This window comes from Hyaloscypha bicolor (genome assembly GCF_002865645.1).
Source record: "Hyaloscypha bicolor E unplaced genomic scaffold K444scaffold_53, whole genome shotgun sequence".
Taxonomy (NCBI): Eukaryota; Fungi; Ascomycota; class Leotiomycetes; order Helotiales; family Hyaloscyphaceae; genus Hyaloscypha; species Hyaloscypha bicolor.
In genome coordinates this window covers 1,215,747-1,233,325 of record NW_020194555.1, presented here as the reverse complement: position 1 = coordinate 1,233,325, position 17,579 = coordinate 1,215,747, and the positions used below count along the sequence as shown (strand labels likewise).

The window sequence follows — 17,579 nt, the reverse complement described above, 5'->3', positions numbered from 1 at the left end:
CATGAATATCCCTAATTCGGCCAAAACATAATCCAAATTAGGGATATTCATGTGCGGCCGCTAATGTGGCAATGTCTCAGCGGACGAAGGGATAGAAACTTCTCGAAGAACGTTGATATTCGGAAAATTGTTCACAGCGTTTTGCAATAGATGCCACTCCAAGAACTTACACGGCGTCATGGAAGAAGCGATTCAGAACTTGGTACGCCAAAAGATCCGCGAAGTGCCACTTGGTGGCCCTTAAACTCCATCCTGAACTTGTATTACACGTGCAACTCAAATTTAAGCAACTGTAATGGAGGAATTTTATTCTAACGCTTTCGTTCACGAAATATTAGGTAGAAATCTCGTCCAGCTGGTAGTATAAACATCTTCAGGAACATATCGCAGAGCACAAAACGCCAAAGACAGAAGTATCAAGCGCGCCGAAGCATACAATATCCCACCAATCGAGGTCACGACTCTGGCAGCAGTATCGGGGAGCTCAATAGCGGCCTTGAGTGCCTTTCTATTATCATCCATATACTTATCCATGTACTTTTTCGATTCTTTTGATTTCATGAAAGAGAGTAAGAAATCGATCTCGAACCGTTCGAGACCTAATGATAAGAGGTTTTGCCGCAAGGCATGGATGAGAGCCGAGCTATAAAGAATAGGAAACTTCTCGAATTGCGCATATGATGAGAAAACCGAGTCAAGCCGAATTCTCCCGCGGATGAAGTTTGTCAGGTTGTAGTAAAATGTATATAGATCTGTTGCCAGTTGCTGCGGAGCTCTGTTAGAGGACTGTCCCCAACACGCAGTCGATAGGAGAAGCACGTACCGTATAGTGGCCCCTTTGTAATTTCGACAGAGACGGGGGAGGGTTGGAAGATGGTTTTGCAGATACTCTTTTCTCTGGCGCTTCAAAGCTGCTGATTTTCTCCGACATTTCTAAGCTAAACTCAGAGAGCGTCTTGTGGATCCGCCCGATTACAATGATGTTTGCCAGCAAGGTAGCAAGAGGGATGGTAGCAGACAACACACTAGCAGCCATCCAGATCATCATCTCAGTCTTAGTCGGAAAGGCGAAATTCCAAGCTAGACAGTGAAGGCCACCAAATATCGCCGTCGAAATAGCCATAGTGATATTCATCGGAGGGATGAATCCCTCCAGCCTGACGAAATCATTCTCGATGCGGTTGCATTCCGGCAGAGGCTTGACTACAGGACCATCTATATCATGTTTCCCGCTCTGAGATGGCCAATACAAACGTCGGAGGTACGGCTCCCCGTAATATTTCCACGCTTCACATTGGTAAGTATCTGCGGCGATCTTGAATCGAACAGGGGTACCGACGTCCTTCGGCTTCGACCAATTTGCAATGTAGGTGGCGATGGCAAGGAGACTGAAGGCTGATGTGCAGATTTCGAGCTGAGTGATAGGCATGTGTGTTGCTGCTCGGACTATCACCGAGAGAAGGAGCCATGATATCTGCGCGATGGCAATAGACTTCAAGAACCAGTCGGCTTTGGCTTTGTCATCGATGTCGTCTTTCTCGAGATACAAGTCGGGAAGTGGATCATGGTCCGATCCAACGCAACAGTTGACAAGTGCGTAAGCTGTGATTGGGTTCGGTGTTTCTTCCTCGCAAGAGCTTCCTCGTTTGCGGAGAAGTGTCTTTGTTCGCGGATAATATCGCTGGAACCCGCCCATATTTGCGAAATAAGAATGAGCAAGGGTCCATGTCCTTTCCTTCTGAGTCCAATCCTGGGGATCATGGGAGTTCGGGCTTGGGTATACTGCCCCCGTCTGTTTTCGATTATGCTTATCGCTTTTCTGGACCTGGCCTTCCTTGGTTTCTGCTTTTTTCTCTTTAAAATCGCTGAGCTTGGCATCTGGACCCTTCGAAAAGAAATGGGACAAATTATACAAGATCTGTGAGTGGCTGCCAAAGTCCACTTGCCATGGCAATTTGCTCCCAAGCAATTTCTTCTTCTCGGTCATGGCATGCAAGTCATCAACAGCCATCTGAAGCTCACACAAAGCTTTGGAGAAGAGGAACTCGGGAAATAGAATCGTGACGAGCATCCATTTCGCCTTCCGTAAGATTTTCCACCCGGTTGTTTCGCTGGTTCCGGGAACATTGAGGTGCAGGATCGTCCACGTACAAGCGATGATGGTCGAGAGACAGCTCCAAAGAATCGTCAGAGTTCCACGCTGGTTTGGACTGTCCTGCCAACCAATCTTCATAACGACATTATTCGAACTTGACGACGTGGAATTCTGGGCTTGCACTGCTATTGGAATCCAAACTGCGAGCAAGATAGACAAAGCTGTCGGGGCGCCCATCTCAACGAGGAGTTTCGGAGTGCAAGAAATTATTTTCTTGTTCTCAGTGGTATATTCGAGCAACCATCGTGCGGATTTTAGTGATCTAAACAGCAAAGTTCGAGGAAAATAACTTTAGAAATGACTGAAACGACGTGTCTTGAGAAAATATGAGGGATATTTTGTGGGATCTCAGCCGCACAGCTGTTAGTGCCACAACAACAATTTTGGAACCAATTGAATCATTGCTTTGCCCAAGCCACAATTTTCAATTATTGACAGCGAGCGGAAAAAGCAATCCTCATACCCTGATTGCGACGAACTGAAATTATGGCATGGGAAAAGGCCAAGTCTGTAAGAAAGTCACACGCACTTTTCATCTGGACAAAGAAAGAGCACATGCGAAAACCAGCGGCGGAAGATATCGGCAGGCTCGGCTTTAATACCCGACAAGCAGTATCGATAAGAATGGATGCTGGAATCATAAGGAATCGATTTTTACGATACTGTATCGATTCTTGGCTAAATATAAGGGTCCTTAGCAACAGCCGTACGAAGGCGACGGGCGAAAAAAACCGTCCAAATCCCTTAAGCGAGAATTTGCGTAATCTTAGCCTTGCTACTGAGGCCCACAGCTAGCTAGCGGACAAATCCGAGAAAGCGAAAAGTGATTTCTGATTTTCTGATTTTCGCACTGGCGCCCCGCACACCCCCCCCCCCCCCTCCCCCCCCCCCCCTCCCCCTCCCTCCCCAAGGCAGAATTCCCTAATTAGGGGTATAGCACCCACACGTGACTTTCGGCTTGGATAACGCAATAATAGTAAGGCTGCTTGCTTGTCTAATTAACGAAGTGAGAGCCCATACTACCGCGTGAAATCGTGCCAAAATTGGGCCGGGTAGTATAATATAAAATTGAGTATTTATTATAAATTACTATGGTCAGGTAACCACAGGCTATAAGCCCTTCTAGGATAACGCTATTAATAGGGTCTAATGACTTCCTTAACGTTCCCGAGGTTAGAAATAAGAAAATTAAACTATTAAAATAACTAAGAAGCTAGCTAATTACTTTTTTTTGGCAATTAATTAATAAAATTATATAGGGGTAACGTTACTCGAGTTTTTTAGCGCTTACGTTACTAAAAAGTACGTCGCAATAGTAAAGCATACCCTGAACTTAATCCCTATTAAAATAACTTAGTGGATTTTATTAAAATAATACTATAACTTTTAATAAATCTATTACTATATTATAAAGCTATTACTAAATGGGCTCGTACGAATATTAATTAAGAAGAAATTGCAAATAGATTAAAAGATTTATATGGAATCTTAGTTAATCCGTATATGGTCTAACGGCGACTATAAGAATAGAACGTCTAAATATATACTTAAATAGCAGATATGCCTTTTCTTTATATATAGATTATAATCCTGTATTATCTGGGAGATATAGATAAGGAAATGCTTAAGGATCTTGAGAATTACGGTTATATAGCTTTAATTACTAGAGTCATTCATATATATAAGAAGCTTGGTCTCATTTGCCGCATAACTATAATAGACAGGCAAGTAATAGACGAGTAACTATTTATAATACTATAGAGTAAGCTAAATAATAGGCGGGTTATAAATTATAGACGGCGGTATTTATATATATATTTCCGTTAATAAGGTTTACTAGTAACCCGGTTAGTCTTTTTATACTTTACTATTTTGCCCTAGCTTAGAAGGTTAGGGCCTTATTTACTAATATATTTTATTATCTATAGGGAAAGCTTATATATAATATTATAACTCCTGGATCCCGAGGTAATTATACTACGAATATAACGGATATAATCCAAGAAGGGAGAATATATTATACCTGGGCCAGACTAGATTTAGTTAATTAATAGATATAATAAGCTATTACTATTTAGGATCGAGATATATACTTATATTAATACTTATTTATATAATATTATCTGGATATATATTAGAATCTCTAATTAGACTACCTATTCGGTTATATAGTAATATCTTTAGATTTATACTCAAATAGGCTACTGCCCTTACTTCTTTAGGGCTAATTAAGGCTCTAAACTCCCCCTTATTACCGAAGCATACTTTGCATTCTCGCAGATAGCTAATCCGTTAGTTATATATATAGAGAACTACTTTATTTCTAGGAAAAGTACCGAGAATTAGCGGATTAAATCCTGGTAGCAGAAGCTTTAGAAGAGCTAGCTATACTAGTAATATATAAGTAATTCCGTTTCCCTATATCTACTCCTTATTCTTTCTATTATTAGAAGGGAGTATCGGGTACTAATAATTATACTGCTTTTTATTAAGGCTATTAGGTCTAGTATTATAGTACCGGATTATATAACTAATTCTAATTAGTATATATAGAACTACTTTTAGGAACTAGCCTATACCGGGAATTATAATTACTAATATTTATAGGACCGGATTACTCTACTAGTACTTTATATATAGCGGATCCAAAACGAGATATATAGGTTTATAGACTTATAGAATATCTATAGGATTAGAAAAGACAGATCTAGGCCTAATATAGTAGCTAGTAAGCCATTCAGACTATATATAAGGCCCCTAGGCGGGGTATAGTACTAGGGTCGCCCTATAGATATAAAGCTTTATAATATAATCCTTAATAATTATTTAGTTTAGAATAAGTAATATGACCTTATATAGCTCTATATAAATAGTTTACTTATATACTAATATAGATATTAACGAGTTTCTGCCAAGAGAAATACTAGAGTAATACTATTAGAAGCTTATATCTTATAATATAAATATAGCTAATATTTGTATAGAAGATACTAATAAAAACGGCAACCGATTATATATTCAAGCTTATTACTAGCTCTAATATATAGTCCGGGTATATATAGCCTCAGGGTAGCTACCGATATTAGGAGAGTCCAAAAAGCCGACTAGTAGATATAATACCGCTATTATACGGAATGGGATCCTTAAGCAAGTTATCCTAATAAATATAGAGTATATAAATAATATATAGGCCAGAAGAATACCCGTATAGTTCCTAATAGTCCAGGACTTTACCCAGAAATAGCTCTTTATTAGTAATACTCCTAATAATATAAGGTAGTTAAATAAGCTAATTATAGAATAACTAGATATATTAAGATAGGTATTATTTATTATTAAATATATTATTTTCGAAACCCCCTTCTTACTTTTAAGAGTAATACTAATAGAATTATTAAGTTTATTTACTATATGAATATTCTATATCTTTAAATTCTTATCTCTTAAAATAGTACTACTATTTCTCAAAACCTGCCCTAATACTATATGCCTTATAGCTAAATACTAGTATAGTAATATCTAATATTATAAGTTCTATTAATCTACTAATAACGAATATAATATAGAGGCCGCCGCTTTACTTATCCAGAGTAGTAATACTAGTAGACTTAAATCTCATGGCTCTGGAATTCTGTTTATATCTGCCCTCCTCTTTATACCTGGAATACTTTAGATCCCTAGCTTTTCTTAGTATCCTTATCCCGTATCTTTTCTTCTAGGAATATCTACTATACCTATTCCTCTAGTTACTATTACTATATAGCCGCCAGGTACTAGTTCTGCTTTATCCCAGGCTTCTCCTACTCTAATAGCCCTATAACTACTTCCTTCTATATTTCCTTTTATTACGAGCTATATTACTTAACCTAATTACTTTTCTAGTAATACTTATATTACTATATAAGTTTAATAGGCTATAAATATAAGAGTTACTCAGGCTACTGCCCAGGCTATAGCTTCTTATACCGGTAATAGGCTACCTGGAGCCCTTTAAGGTCTTATAAATCAAAATATAGCCGGATCTAGTCTTATAGAATTACAGACCATAGTTTTATAGCTAGTTCTCCATAAGTAGGTATTTAATAATATAAAGAATTAGAGAGCTAAGTAAAGAACTATCTAACTTTCTAAAGAAGTCGGTAATAAGTTTTCTCCTATTTCTTTTACTAGATTCTCTATACGAATTCTAATAGATATTTTTTAATAGATAGCTTTTAATTTAAAATAAATAATCGAGTCTTTTCTATTCTTTCCGATATAGTTTTTTAGTAACTATTTCCTTATTTCTCTCTCCGTATTAGCGGACCTATCCGCTATTATTAATTTATTAATAATGCAAATAAACTAGTATTCTATACTAGTTCTAATAGTAAAAGAGCCCAGGAACTTACGGTCTTATTAAGTTCTATCTAAACTATCTTTAATCTTTCCCGTTATAGTATATATCTAGGCCCTAAGGATATCTGGATAATTTTCCTTGTTTTATACCAGGATAAGACTCTATATAAAGATATTCGTCTTGAAATTACTTATAAAAAGCTAGAAAATACTTAGAAGGAAACTCTATATAAAGATCTCCGTCTTAAAATTACTTGTAAAGAACTAGAAAATACTCAGAAAGTATAGTAACTTAAGGAGATCAAATAATAAACTAAGGAGGCCTAGAGAGCCCAGAAGAGTATTACCCGCTAGTATAGGTATAAGACTTTGAGAGTAAAAAGGAATCTAATAAACTAGTAGGTAAATAAAAGTATATATATAATTCTCTCCTTTAATTCTGGCTTCTATTCTTTATTTCTTCTATAGATCCTTTTTTATTTTTAGGTTTAATTAACTTATATATACCAGGATTCTTCTCTACTTACTAACCTCTAGGAGCTATAAGATAATACGGAAAGTACTACTAAAAGTACTACTAAAGCTAATCCCAATAATAATAATAATAATAATAATAGTAATAGGCTATTAGATTCTCTTTTAATTTTACTATTTTTTTTTCTAGTAAAAAGAACTATAGTTAATCTTATAGACCGTATAAGCATTACTCTATAGTAACGGGTATATTAGAGATATAAATATACTACTTCTTTTTCTTATTAAATATAGAAAATTAATAAATATAATATCTTTAGCTTTATAAGTAAAACCCAAGATACCCGGGCTATTACTAGTACTTCGCCTATTACTCCGGACGGAAGTCTAACTATTATTATTAAACTTCCTAGGCTAATTAACCTTACTTCTCCTAAGTAAATCTATTATATAAGATCTAATAAATTATATATAAATATCTGCCGAGGTCAAGGTAGTTAAGAAAAAATAGGCCTAATATCTAATATACTTTTTCCTATATCTTATAATTAGCTTAGTACTATTTTAGGTCTTATTTCCTTACGAATATATATATACTTGAAATTTATAATTAATACTTTAAAGCAATACTCTTTAATTAGTTCTTATATAATTTAAAAGTCAGGCTACTAAATTTAATACTTTTATAATACTTAAATTCACCCAAGTTTATAAAGTCTTATAATTATTAGGGCCTTTATAATTCTTTGCCTTTTGAGTTTAATACCTAAATAGTATTATATACTTTACCTTTAGTATAAAGAAGGCTCCTAAAAGTCTAGGGTTATAAAGAGATTTTTATATTAAGGATATATTATATTATAATAATAAAATTATAGGTATTTATATATAGATATATAATATATTAGACTAGCTATACTAAAAACCATATTATATCTATATATAAAGTTACTAATTACTTTATATTAATACTAGACCCGTATAGTTATATAACTCTATATAATTAGCTAGCTATAGAAAAGCCCTAAAGCCCGAAACTTATAAAAAGTCTCAAGGGCTTTAGGGCTTCCGGACTATTACTAGTATCTGGTACTCTTTAGGAAAAAAGTATAATATGTTCCATAATAGGCAACCTGTTATAAACTACTTAATCTTTAAATTAAGCGGGAAATCTGAGGGCCGGGCTCGTAATTCAAGTCTTATTAAGGTTATTAAAGTCTTTACTAGCTAGTACTATAGATTTAATAAAAATATTACAGGAATCCTATAGGTTCTATCCTAATCTATCTAGAAAGCGTATATAGTATATCTCCTTATTCGTTCTAATATTTATATATAATTCCTGAGAGCCAAACTATTACCTAAGGAAAGAGTAAGAAGGCTAGACTAATACCTTTAAAAACCAAGGCCTTAATAAGTCTATCTAGAAAAGCTTACTAATTCTTTTAAAAATAACTCAAGAAAAGTTTAAGTTTATTATATATTATAACTTATATAACTAGGGATAAGGACTGCTCTAATAGGCCAGAAAGAGTTTCTTATATAGCTTACTCGTATAACTAGGGATAGGGACTTGAGTTTATTATATAGAATTACTTATATATAAAGACTCCTGCTATAAACTCCTCGTTTAGATTAATTAGTTAAACCTATTTTTAATACTAAGTCTTTATTAAGGTAACTTCCTGCTTCCAGAGGCTTTAGACAGAATAGCTAATAAGTTTCTTAGCTATTAGCTAAGACTTATTAGCTAGAAAATCTATAAATAATAAATAAGATTATAAAGCAGAACTTCCCTAACTATAATACCAAGACATTTTACTATAATATAAAGTAATTAGATATAAAAGCCCTATTAAATATAATATATCTCAAACTATAAGTTTATAAGATAGGTATAGGAAGTCTTAGTACTTAACTAGTATTATAGTCTAGCCTAAAGGCACCTGTTATCTTTTATATCTAATTTAATAGGAATAAGGAATATCTATATTTTAACTCAAGGAATAATTAGGACTTTTATATAGACTTAGGATAGTAGTTTACTTTATAGAAAGAGAATAGACCAGAAATACCCATACTATATTAATTTTTGGGAGAAGTTATAGTAAATACTATAATTCCTGGAATACTCTCGAGAAAGCTTCCCCGAACCAAAATAGGCTAGTTTATAATTCTAAAAGATCTATAGGAGTCTTATATGCCCGAGAATACAAGCGCTCAAGGTAAATACTATTTGAGTCCCAATCTATAATAAAAGGAAAGTAAAGTATATAAAACAAAATACGTAAAGTAAAAGTAAAATAAAATACCCGGATATTTAATAAATAAAAAGCCTAACTATAGGTTATAAGAACTAGTACTAACTAGGTATATATATAATAATATTAAAAGAGAGATAAGGCAAGAGGAACTAAAAAGTAAGTTAGTATATATTCCGTAAAAGCAAATAGGGAGACGTCTAAATAGCCCAAAGGCAAGAAGTATATATTAAAGAAGTTAAGATTAGAAAGAGAAAGGCTATTTCCTATAAAAATAAGTTAGTATATATTCCAAGATAAAGAATAGGGATACTTAGTAGCGGCCCAAAGGCTTTTATAAGTATTAAAGAAAGAGAGAAGATATTAAAGTTCAGAGGGATCTAAATAGGAATTAGCCTCTTTTTTGGAAATTCGAGAAAAAATACTCCTAAAAGGCCCAAAGATATAAGAAATATTAGAAAAGGGGAAAAGAAGATATTAGAAAAGGGGAGAAAGGATCTAAAATTTAGCTTTCTAAGAAGCAAGTAAGTTAAAGACTTATAGTATAGGAGTTCTAAATAAAAGTAACCCGGAAATAGTAGTTAGGTACTAGCTTTTGGTATTATTAGTAGAAGTATTAAAGGAAAAGGAATTCGGAGGAGGGGTTTAGAGAAGTTTAGAGAAAGAGAGAAAGGTTATAAGGTAGTCAGATACTAGCTCTTAGTATTAATAAAAGAAGTATTAAAGAAGGAGGGGTAAGGAAAAGGAATTTAGAGAAAAAGTAAGGAGGGGTTCGGAAGAGGAGAGAAAGGTTATAAGGTAATTAGATACTAGCTCTTGGTATTAATAAAGATATTAATAAAGGTATTAATAAAGATATTAATAGAGAAGGTATTAGTAAAGGGCAGAAGCTCTTAGTATTAATAGTAAAATCAAAAAAATATAAAAGAAAAATAGAGGTTTTGGAATAAAGATAGAATAGAGTTATAGTTTTATAGAAAATAAAGTTACTAGTATAGGGTAGTTATATTATTATATAATTCCATATTCACTTTTACTATTTATTAAGGATATATACTTCTTAAGAGAAAGTATTACTTAGAATTCTTGAGCCTCTCTAATTTAATAATTATATATTCAAAAAATAAGAAATAAATATAATTATATATACTAAAATAAGGAAATTCTTCTTATCCAAAAATTATAATTATAGTATTACTAAATATAGAGATATAGAAGTTTATATAATAAGCTATATATAGAGATTTAAGAAGATTTAAATTATCTCGAATTATTTATAATTAGTAAAGTAAATTAGCTAACTATATAGGTCAAGTATAGTTTAATTATTATTAGTATACTTTAGCTTTTATAAGTTAGTAAAAAAAAGAATATTTATATCTTTATCTTTATAACTATAATATCTAAAATTATAATTTTTTTAATATTTAAATATACTTAACCTAGGGCTATTAAGTACTAATATTTCCATTTTCAGGTATTATTTATTATAAATTTATTCGGATTTAAATAATTATATTAAATATATATCTTTATATCCTAAAGATAAATAATAAAGATATAGCTATACTAGCTTTAACCTTAGCCTTAACCTTAACCTTAACCTCAACCTTCTTCCGAAAATAACTTTAATTCCAATATATAATACTATTATTAAAGCTTTTCTTTATTAAAGATATATTAAATATGGCTTTAGGTAATAGCTCTGGCAAAGGCAAAAGCAGTAGAAAAGGTAATAAAGCTATAAATAAGCGGAAAGATAATATTTATAATATACTCTTTAATAATCCAGACTCAGTCTATAATATCCTCTCCCGTTAATATGTTTAACTAATAAACCCCTCTACTCCTTAACCTCCTCCTCATATATAATCTTCTCCTCCTCCTCCGTAATAATACTTTAATCTCCTTATACTACCCGATAATACTACTAAAGTAGTAAAGCGAATTAATAATAAGGCTAAAGTTAGAGAGATAAAGCTATACTAGAGCAGGGAGCTAAAGAAATTAGAGAAAGGCAAGGCAAATCTGGAGGCAAGCTTAATATATACTTATAGAACCGAATCCTCTTAAGCTTATACTACTTATAGTAATAAGAAGAGACCAAGGGGCCCTTTTAAATACTATATAGTTATGGAAGGCAAATTTAATAGTACTTATACAAATTATAGATATAATAATAATAGTAAAGTCTATACTTTCCATTAACTTAACGCTAATCCTACTAAGTCTGGAAAGCCTCGCTCTATATCTATAAAACCCTTTATACTAAAGCCTCGACCGCCTATAAGATATAGAAAGCGAGTATAAAGACAGATATAAGGTCAGAAGGTAATAGGGAAGGAGGTTATAGTAGAGGAGAATAAGGATACTAGAGGAGAAGGGAATAAAGGAGATATAGATAATTCGAGTAATATAGGCAGTATAGAGGATATAGAGAGTAAGAGAGATAGAGATATACCTCGTAATCCATGGGATTTGCCTTACGGACTACGCAAGCTAAGGGGGGGTTAGAAGTAGTCGAGAATAAGGCGTGTATGCTGTACTTTTTTTTTTTAGTGAGGTGTGGTGGGTACGAAAATCAGAAAATCAGAAAATCACTTTTCGCTTCTCGGATTTGTCCGCTAGCCCGCTAATGGCCTCAGTACTTGCGATAAAAAATTTATCGTAATTATAACTTGAATTTAATTCTAGCAAAATGTTATAAAAGATAGATCTGCTTCTTCTCTATTATACAAATTAAAAAGTAAAGAGTTTAGATATTATATTGAACCTTAGTGTGATTTTCCACAGGTAGCGATTTTGGTATTCCTTGCGATTTGGCAGGTGGCCGGTTTTTTTCGCCCGTTGCCTTCGTACTTCGGATTCCATATGAATACAAGGTAAATACGAGAAATAAAATTAAAATTAAAATATATATATATATATATTTTTAATAAATTAAAAGTTATAAGAATTATATATAATTAATATATAATTTATAAAAAATAATATAATTTAGTAATAATAAGAATACTTTAAGAGAAGAATCTTTTATTAGAAGCTAAAAAAGCTGAGATACTTTAATAAAGAGATTCTAATTCTTTAATTTTTAATTTCTAACTTATATATTAATAATAATATATAATATATAAGTTATAGTAGTTCTAGAGGTATTATAAAGGTTCGACTCGCTTACTAAGCATTATTATTACTTGATTAGGTGGCAGGGTGACCCGGGCCGAGAGTTACCCCGGAGCCTTACCTAATTAGGCCTAGCCGGTCACGTGCCCACTACTCTAATACTCTACTATCTCCCCCCCCCCGGCCCAAAGCTCTATTACGGTATTAATAATACCACGCCTATACGGGCCCTATTAAGGGTCTATAGCGAATAGAGACTCTGCAAAGCACCTGAGATTCCCTATTTTGGGGATATAAACGAGGTTTGGGGGTGGTATTACCACTACCGTAATGGAGCCTTGAGCCGGGGGGGGGGGGGATAGTAGAGTTACTCTAGAGTAGTGGAGATTAGAGTCTGAGTAGAGTAGAGTAGAGTAGTAGAGATTAGAGTTTAAGTAGAGTAAAGTAGGACCCACTACTCTACTCTACTCTACTTATTTCCCATACTATTTGAAAGGGAAATCAGGGCAATAACAGGGTCAGAATGCGTCTCGAGGGCTGCGAGAATTCCTTGCAATATTCAATTTATCCCCTATAACACTACTAGAGATATAATAGATGCCCAAGTTTCAACTTAACCCAACCAGTGGAAAACCCTCCGAGGAAGCCCCCCCCCCCAACTATTCTGTCCGCCTTTATCCGCACTCTTCCTTTGCCTGCTTATCAGGTCTGCTCTACTGTAATCTTTTGGAGCCCTGCTCCTGAGGGGGACCCTTGCTTAAATCATCATGGCCTCCTGCTACCGCAGCGGCAGTGCTGGTCTGAGGGGGACCCTGGCTGAAATCATGGCCTCCCGCTACCGCCGCGGCAGCGCCCGCCGCCGCCTGTCGCACGGCATAGAAGGACCCGGTGCCTGGCGTTGAGCCGGCGTTGGCGTAACCCATGATGCCATCAATCGCGTTACGGGTCACGTTGGCGGTATAGATCAGACCCGCCGCGTTGGTGAAATTCCAAGCCACCAAGCCCTCGACCTGAATCCAGCGGCCTCCGCCGAACTCGTAAGTCCAGCTCCCTCCCCGTTAAAGGTCCAGACCGTGCTGGAATTGCCGAAGGGCGGGCCGGCATCGCCCCAGGTGACAAAACCGCTCCAAGTGCCGACGATGCTCGTTGCAGTAGTAGACATGATAGATTTCTCGTCTCGTGGAGTTGAGGGTTGGATTTCGTCTCGTGGGGTTGAGGTGGTGAGATTGAATGAGGAGTGAAGGTGAGGGATGGGCAGGTTCTTATTATAGAAGTAATGGGTGGCTGGACAGTTTCCGGGCGTTTTGAAGGCTGCTCAAACTTCTCAGCTGAGTGCTGTCGGGGCGTTTTGAAAACTGCTCACTTCTTAGCTGAGTGCTGCCGAGCGGCATGGACTGAAAATTGATTGGATGTACGGTCTACTTCGTATGGCGAGACAGTGGCCGCGCTAGTAGGGGTCTCTCAGCCCTGTGCTGTTCGTTTGTCCAATAAACTGGAAATTGTCAAATATAGTACTAGAATACAACGTATGATCTGATTTTCAGCTGAAACTTAGCTGCTCAACTAAACAGGTTTGCCAACCAGATTAATGAAACGGCTCATAGTTGCTGAGTATTGACTACTATCCCCCCCCTTGAATAATTACAGTGGGCCCAAGGATGGTCCTGACTAAGAGATTCTAGCTTGAATCATCATCTGGGGCTTTCTACCTGACCTCCAGACCGTCTCGGGATTCCCTTAGTCACAGGAGGGAATCCGCCGTGGGACATTATTTGTCCCAGGGCAAATGGGCCAGGACAGATTCTCGGTTAGGGCTGCTCACCCAGTACGCTCCAGCAACCAGTGTCACGAAATCACCTGACAATGTGACGCTGAGCCACATGATGAGTCATATCGCGTATTTAAGGATGACATCCCGCACTATTCTTCTTGACTCCTTCGCGCTACGTCTTGTATTTAGAACTAATATATACCTTGACTCGAACCCTCACAACCAGGACCCCCCCAGCCACAGGAACGGGGTCCCACCTCACCACCTATGATAGGACAATTGCCCTAGGCTTTATGCACGTGGTAAGAGCCCGAGAGTCGCCTGGGCACATTGATACTTGGGAGGAATGTGGGCAATGTTGGAGATATTGGAGGCATTATTGCCGAGGTCACTTACATACAGGAATAGATACAGCCATATTACTAACTATTGTTAAAATCGCGTTTTTAAGCGAGAACACCAAACACGCATCGGCCTCGATTTCCTTACTACTATTAATTACAATTTCGCGAATTACTCAATAACTATAACTCTAATTTCGAAGGAAAGTTAATATATTTAATAGAGGCACCTAGTTCTATCTTTTACTAACTGGTATAGTAGTATAGATGCCTTATTATTTAATAGTAATTCAAGTTACCTGAATTAAAATACTTTTTATAAACCATTCGAGTTAATTACTTTTATATATATTATATAGTTAGTATTAAATTATTATATAATTATCCAGATAATATATTAATATAAGAAATAAATTAATATAAGATTTCGTATTAAATAATTTATAGATAGTTCTTATCTAATAATTATTATTATAATTTTATATTTTATCTAACTTAATATCTAGTATCTAGAGTTATATAATAATTATATATAATAAAGCTAAAAAAAGCTATATTCTAAGAAATTTAAAATACTAAGCCCTATTAAGCTAAGCTATAAATAAAGAACTATAAGTATTTAAAGAACTATAAGTATTTAAAGAACTATAAATATTTAAAGAATTATAAATATTTAAAGAACTTTAACTCGAGACTTTTTTTTATTTTTTAGTTTAGTTTTCTTAATAAATAGTTCTCTTATAAATATCTTATTTATAAGCTTTCTTTATAGGGCTATAATATTAAATTAAGCTTTTTTTTTTTTTTTTTTACCTAAAAAGGCTTTAGAATAGCTTTTCTAAAATAATTATTTATTTCTAAAAAATAATTTTATATATATAAATTATATATATCTAATATCTTTAATATAGCCTCTTATATTAATAGCTTTTCTTAAGGTCTTTATTTATATTCTATAATTCTATTTCTTATATCTAATATTAAAAATATTTCTAAAATAAACCCTTTTATTTTAAAAGAATTTCCTATTTTATTTAATATCTATTCTAATATACTTATATTATAACAAGCCTAAATTAAGATTCAAATAAATATTTAAATTAATTATATAACCCTAAATAGCTTAGTTACTAGTTTAGTTTATTTATTTAATACTAAAGAAATTTCTCGAAAATATTTTATTAATAGAAATTAAATTTCAGATAATATATATTCTTAATTTAAATACTATAATATAATATTTAATTTCCTAATTTCTTTTATTAAATAAATGTATCTAATTAAAGAAATCCCTAAATATAATAAATTCCGTTTTATAAAAATTCCGGATTTCTTAAAACTTAATAATAAAAACCTAATTTATAACTATTAATAAATTTAGATTATTAATAAATTCAAAATTAATATAAACTATTATATAAATAAAAATATTTATATATATTATATTTTTAATTATATAAAAGATAATATCTAATATTATTTATATATTTAATATAAGCCTAATATTACTAATTTTTTCGAGATAGCTATAGAAATAATTAATTATTTTAGTAAATACTTTATTAATTCTTATTATATATATAAAGCTAGATATAAATATAAGAAGCTATAAATAAATAAGGTTTAGATCTTTTATAAGTTTAAAATCAAGTTTATTTATTTAGTAAATAAAGCTTAAATTTATTTATAAAACCGTTTAATAAACTATATAATAAACTAATATTATTTTATTTATATATTTTATAATTTGTATTATATAGCTTTATTAATTAATTTCGAAATAAAAATATTATAAACTTATAAAAACCTTAGAAAATATATTAAGACTTAAATTATAATTATTTTTTTGATTTTTTTAATTTCTATTATTTCTAAACTTTATATAATAATTCCTTATATTTTTATACTAGTTCAAATATTTCTAATCTTTAATAAATTAGTTATTAAAAGAAAAAATATTTCTGTTTTAATTTTAATTTATTTTAATTACTTTTAGACTAGTTATATAGCTTATAACTATCTAATACTAAAATATATTACTAATATTAAAGAACTAAAGAAAGATAATAAGCTTATAAAAACTAATATAAATAATATATTAGGAAATAAAAATATCTAGAAAAAGATTCTTTTTTAAATAAACTTAAAATTAATTTTATAAAAATATAATATATATAGAATTATATATAATTTAAGAATATATAATAAACCTCGAATATTATAAGTATTAATTAGAGAGATTAATAGCCCTTTAATATTATAATTAATTACTATTTATATTATAAGTATTAGGCTTATAAATTACTAATTATATATATATTATCGGGGTCTTCTATTTAGAAGAGGCTTTCCTGAATCTTATAAAAAAAACAGAAATTAATTCTATACTAAATTTAATACTATAGTTTTATAACTCATTAATTTATTCTATTATTTTATTACTTACTAATAAATATCTTATAAAGTAATCTCTCTATCCTTAAAGAAAATAGTTTAATAAATAATTATATTTCGAAATCTGCGAAATATATAATTCTTTATTAAAGCTATTTCTATAAAAAAAGTTAACTAGATTAATTCCGATACAGGTAATAATAAAGCCTTATCTAATACTTTTAATAGGGCCCTTTAAAAGCCTCCGAGAGCCAGTAATAATAACGGAAATAATTCCGGTAATAATTAAAATATCGAGATTAATACCCGAATTACTATTATTTAAGTTATAAAATAGAGCTTATATATTAAAATCGAAGTATTCTAATAAAAGTAAGAATTAATAGATATAATTAACTAATATATTCTATAATTAGAGTAATATAAGAATATTCTTAGAAATATCTTATAATTTACTATATTTTATAGAAATTCTATTTATAAATCTATTATATTTTCCTTAGTAATTTCTACTAAAGAACTTTCTGAAATAGAATTAGAACCTATTTCTTTTTCTAATATAATAAGCTTTAAAAGTAATCTCGATACTATTTATTAAAAGCTATTATATAATATCCTAAAGATATATTTAAACTAAGAAAAGCTTTTTAAGATTCGAATATCTAATTTATATTATAGAAAGTTCTTTAAGAAATAGAGAATATTTATATTTTTCTAGAAGA

General features: G+C 32.2%; 1 protein-coding gene across 1 annotated transcript; it reads right to left on the bottom strand.

The window, feature by feature from the left end:
* Nucleotides 1-301: 301 nt before the first annotated feature.
* Nucleotides 302-2,404, bottom strand: K444DRAFT_610449 (uncharacterized protein). The gene is made up of 2 exons (XM_024879750.1): nucleotides 824-2,404; nucleotides 302-765 (listed from the first exon to the last, which is right to left on the bottom strand). Exons 1-2 carry the CDS (start codon nucleotides 2,330-2,332, stop codon nucleotides 325-327), a joined length of 1,950 nt encoding a protein of 649 aa, XP_024739276.1. The 5' UTR covers nucleotides 2,333-2,404; the 3' UTR covers nucleotides 302-324.
* Between the last annotated feature and the right edge of the window lie 15,175 nt (nucleotides 2,405-17,579).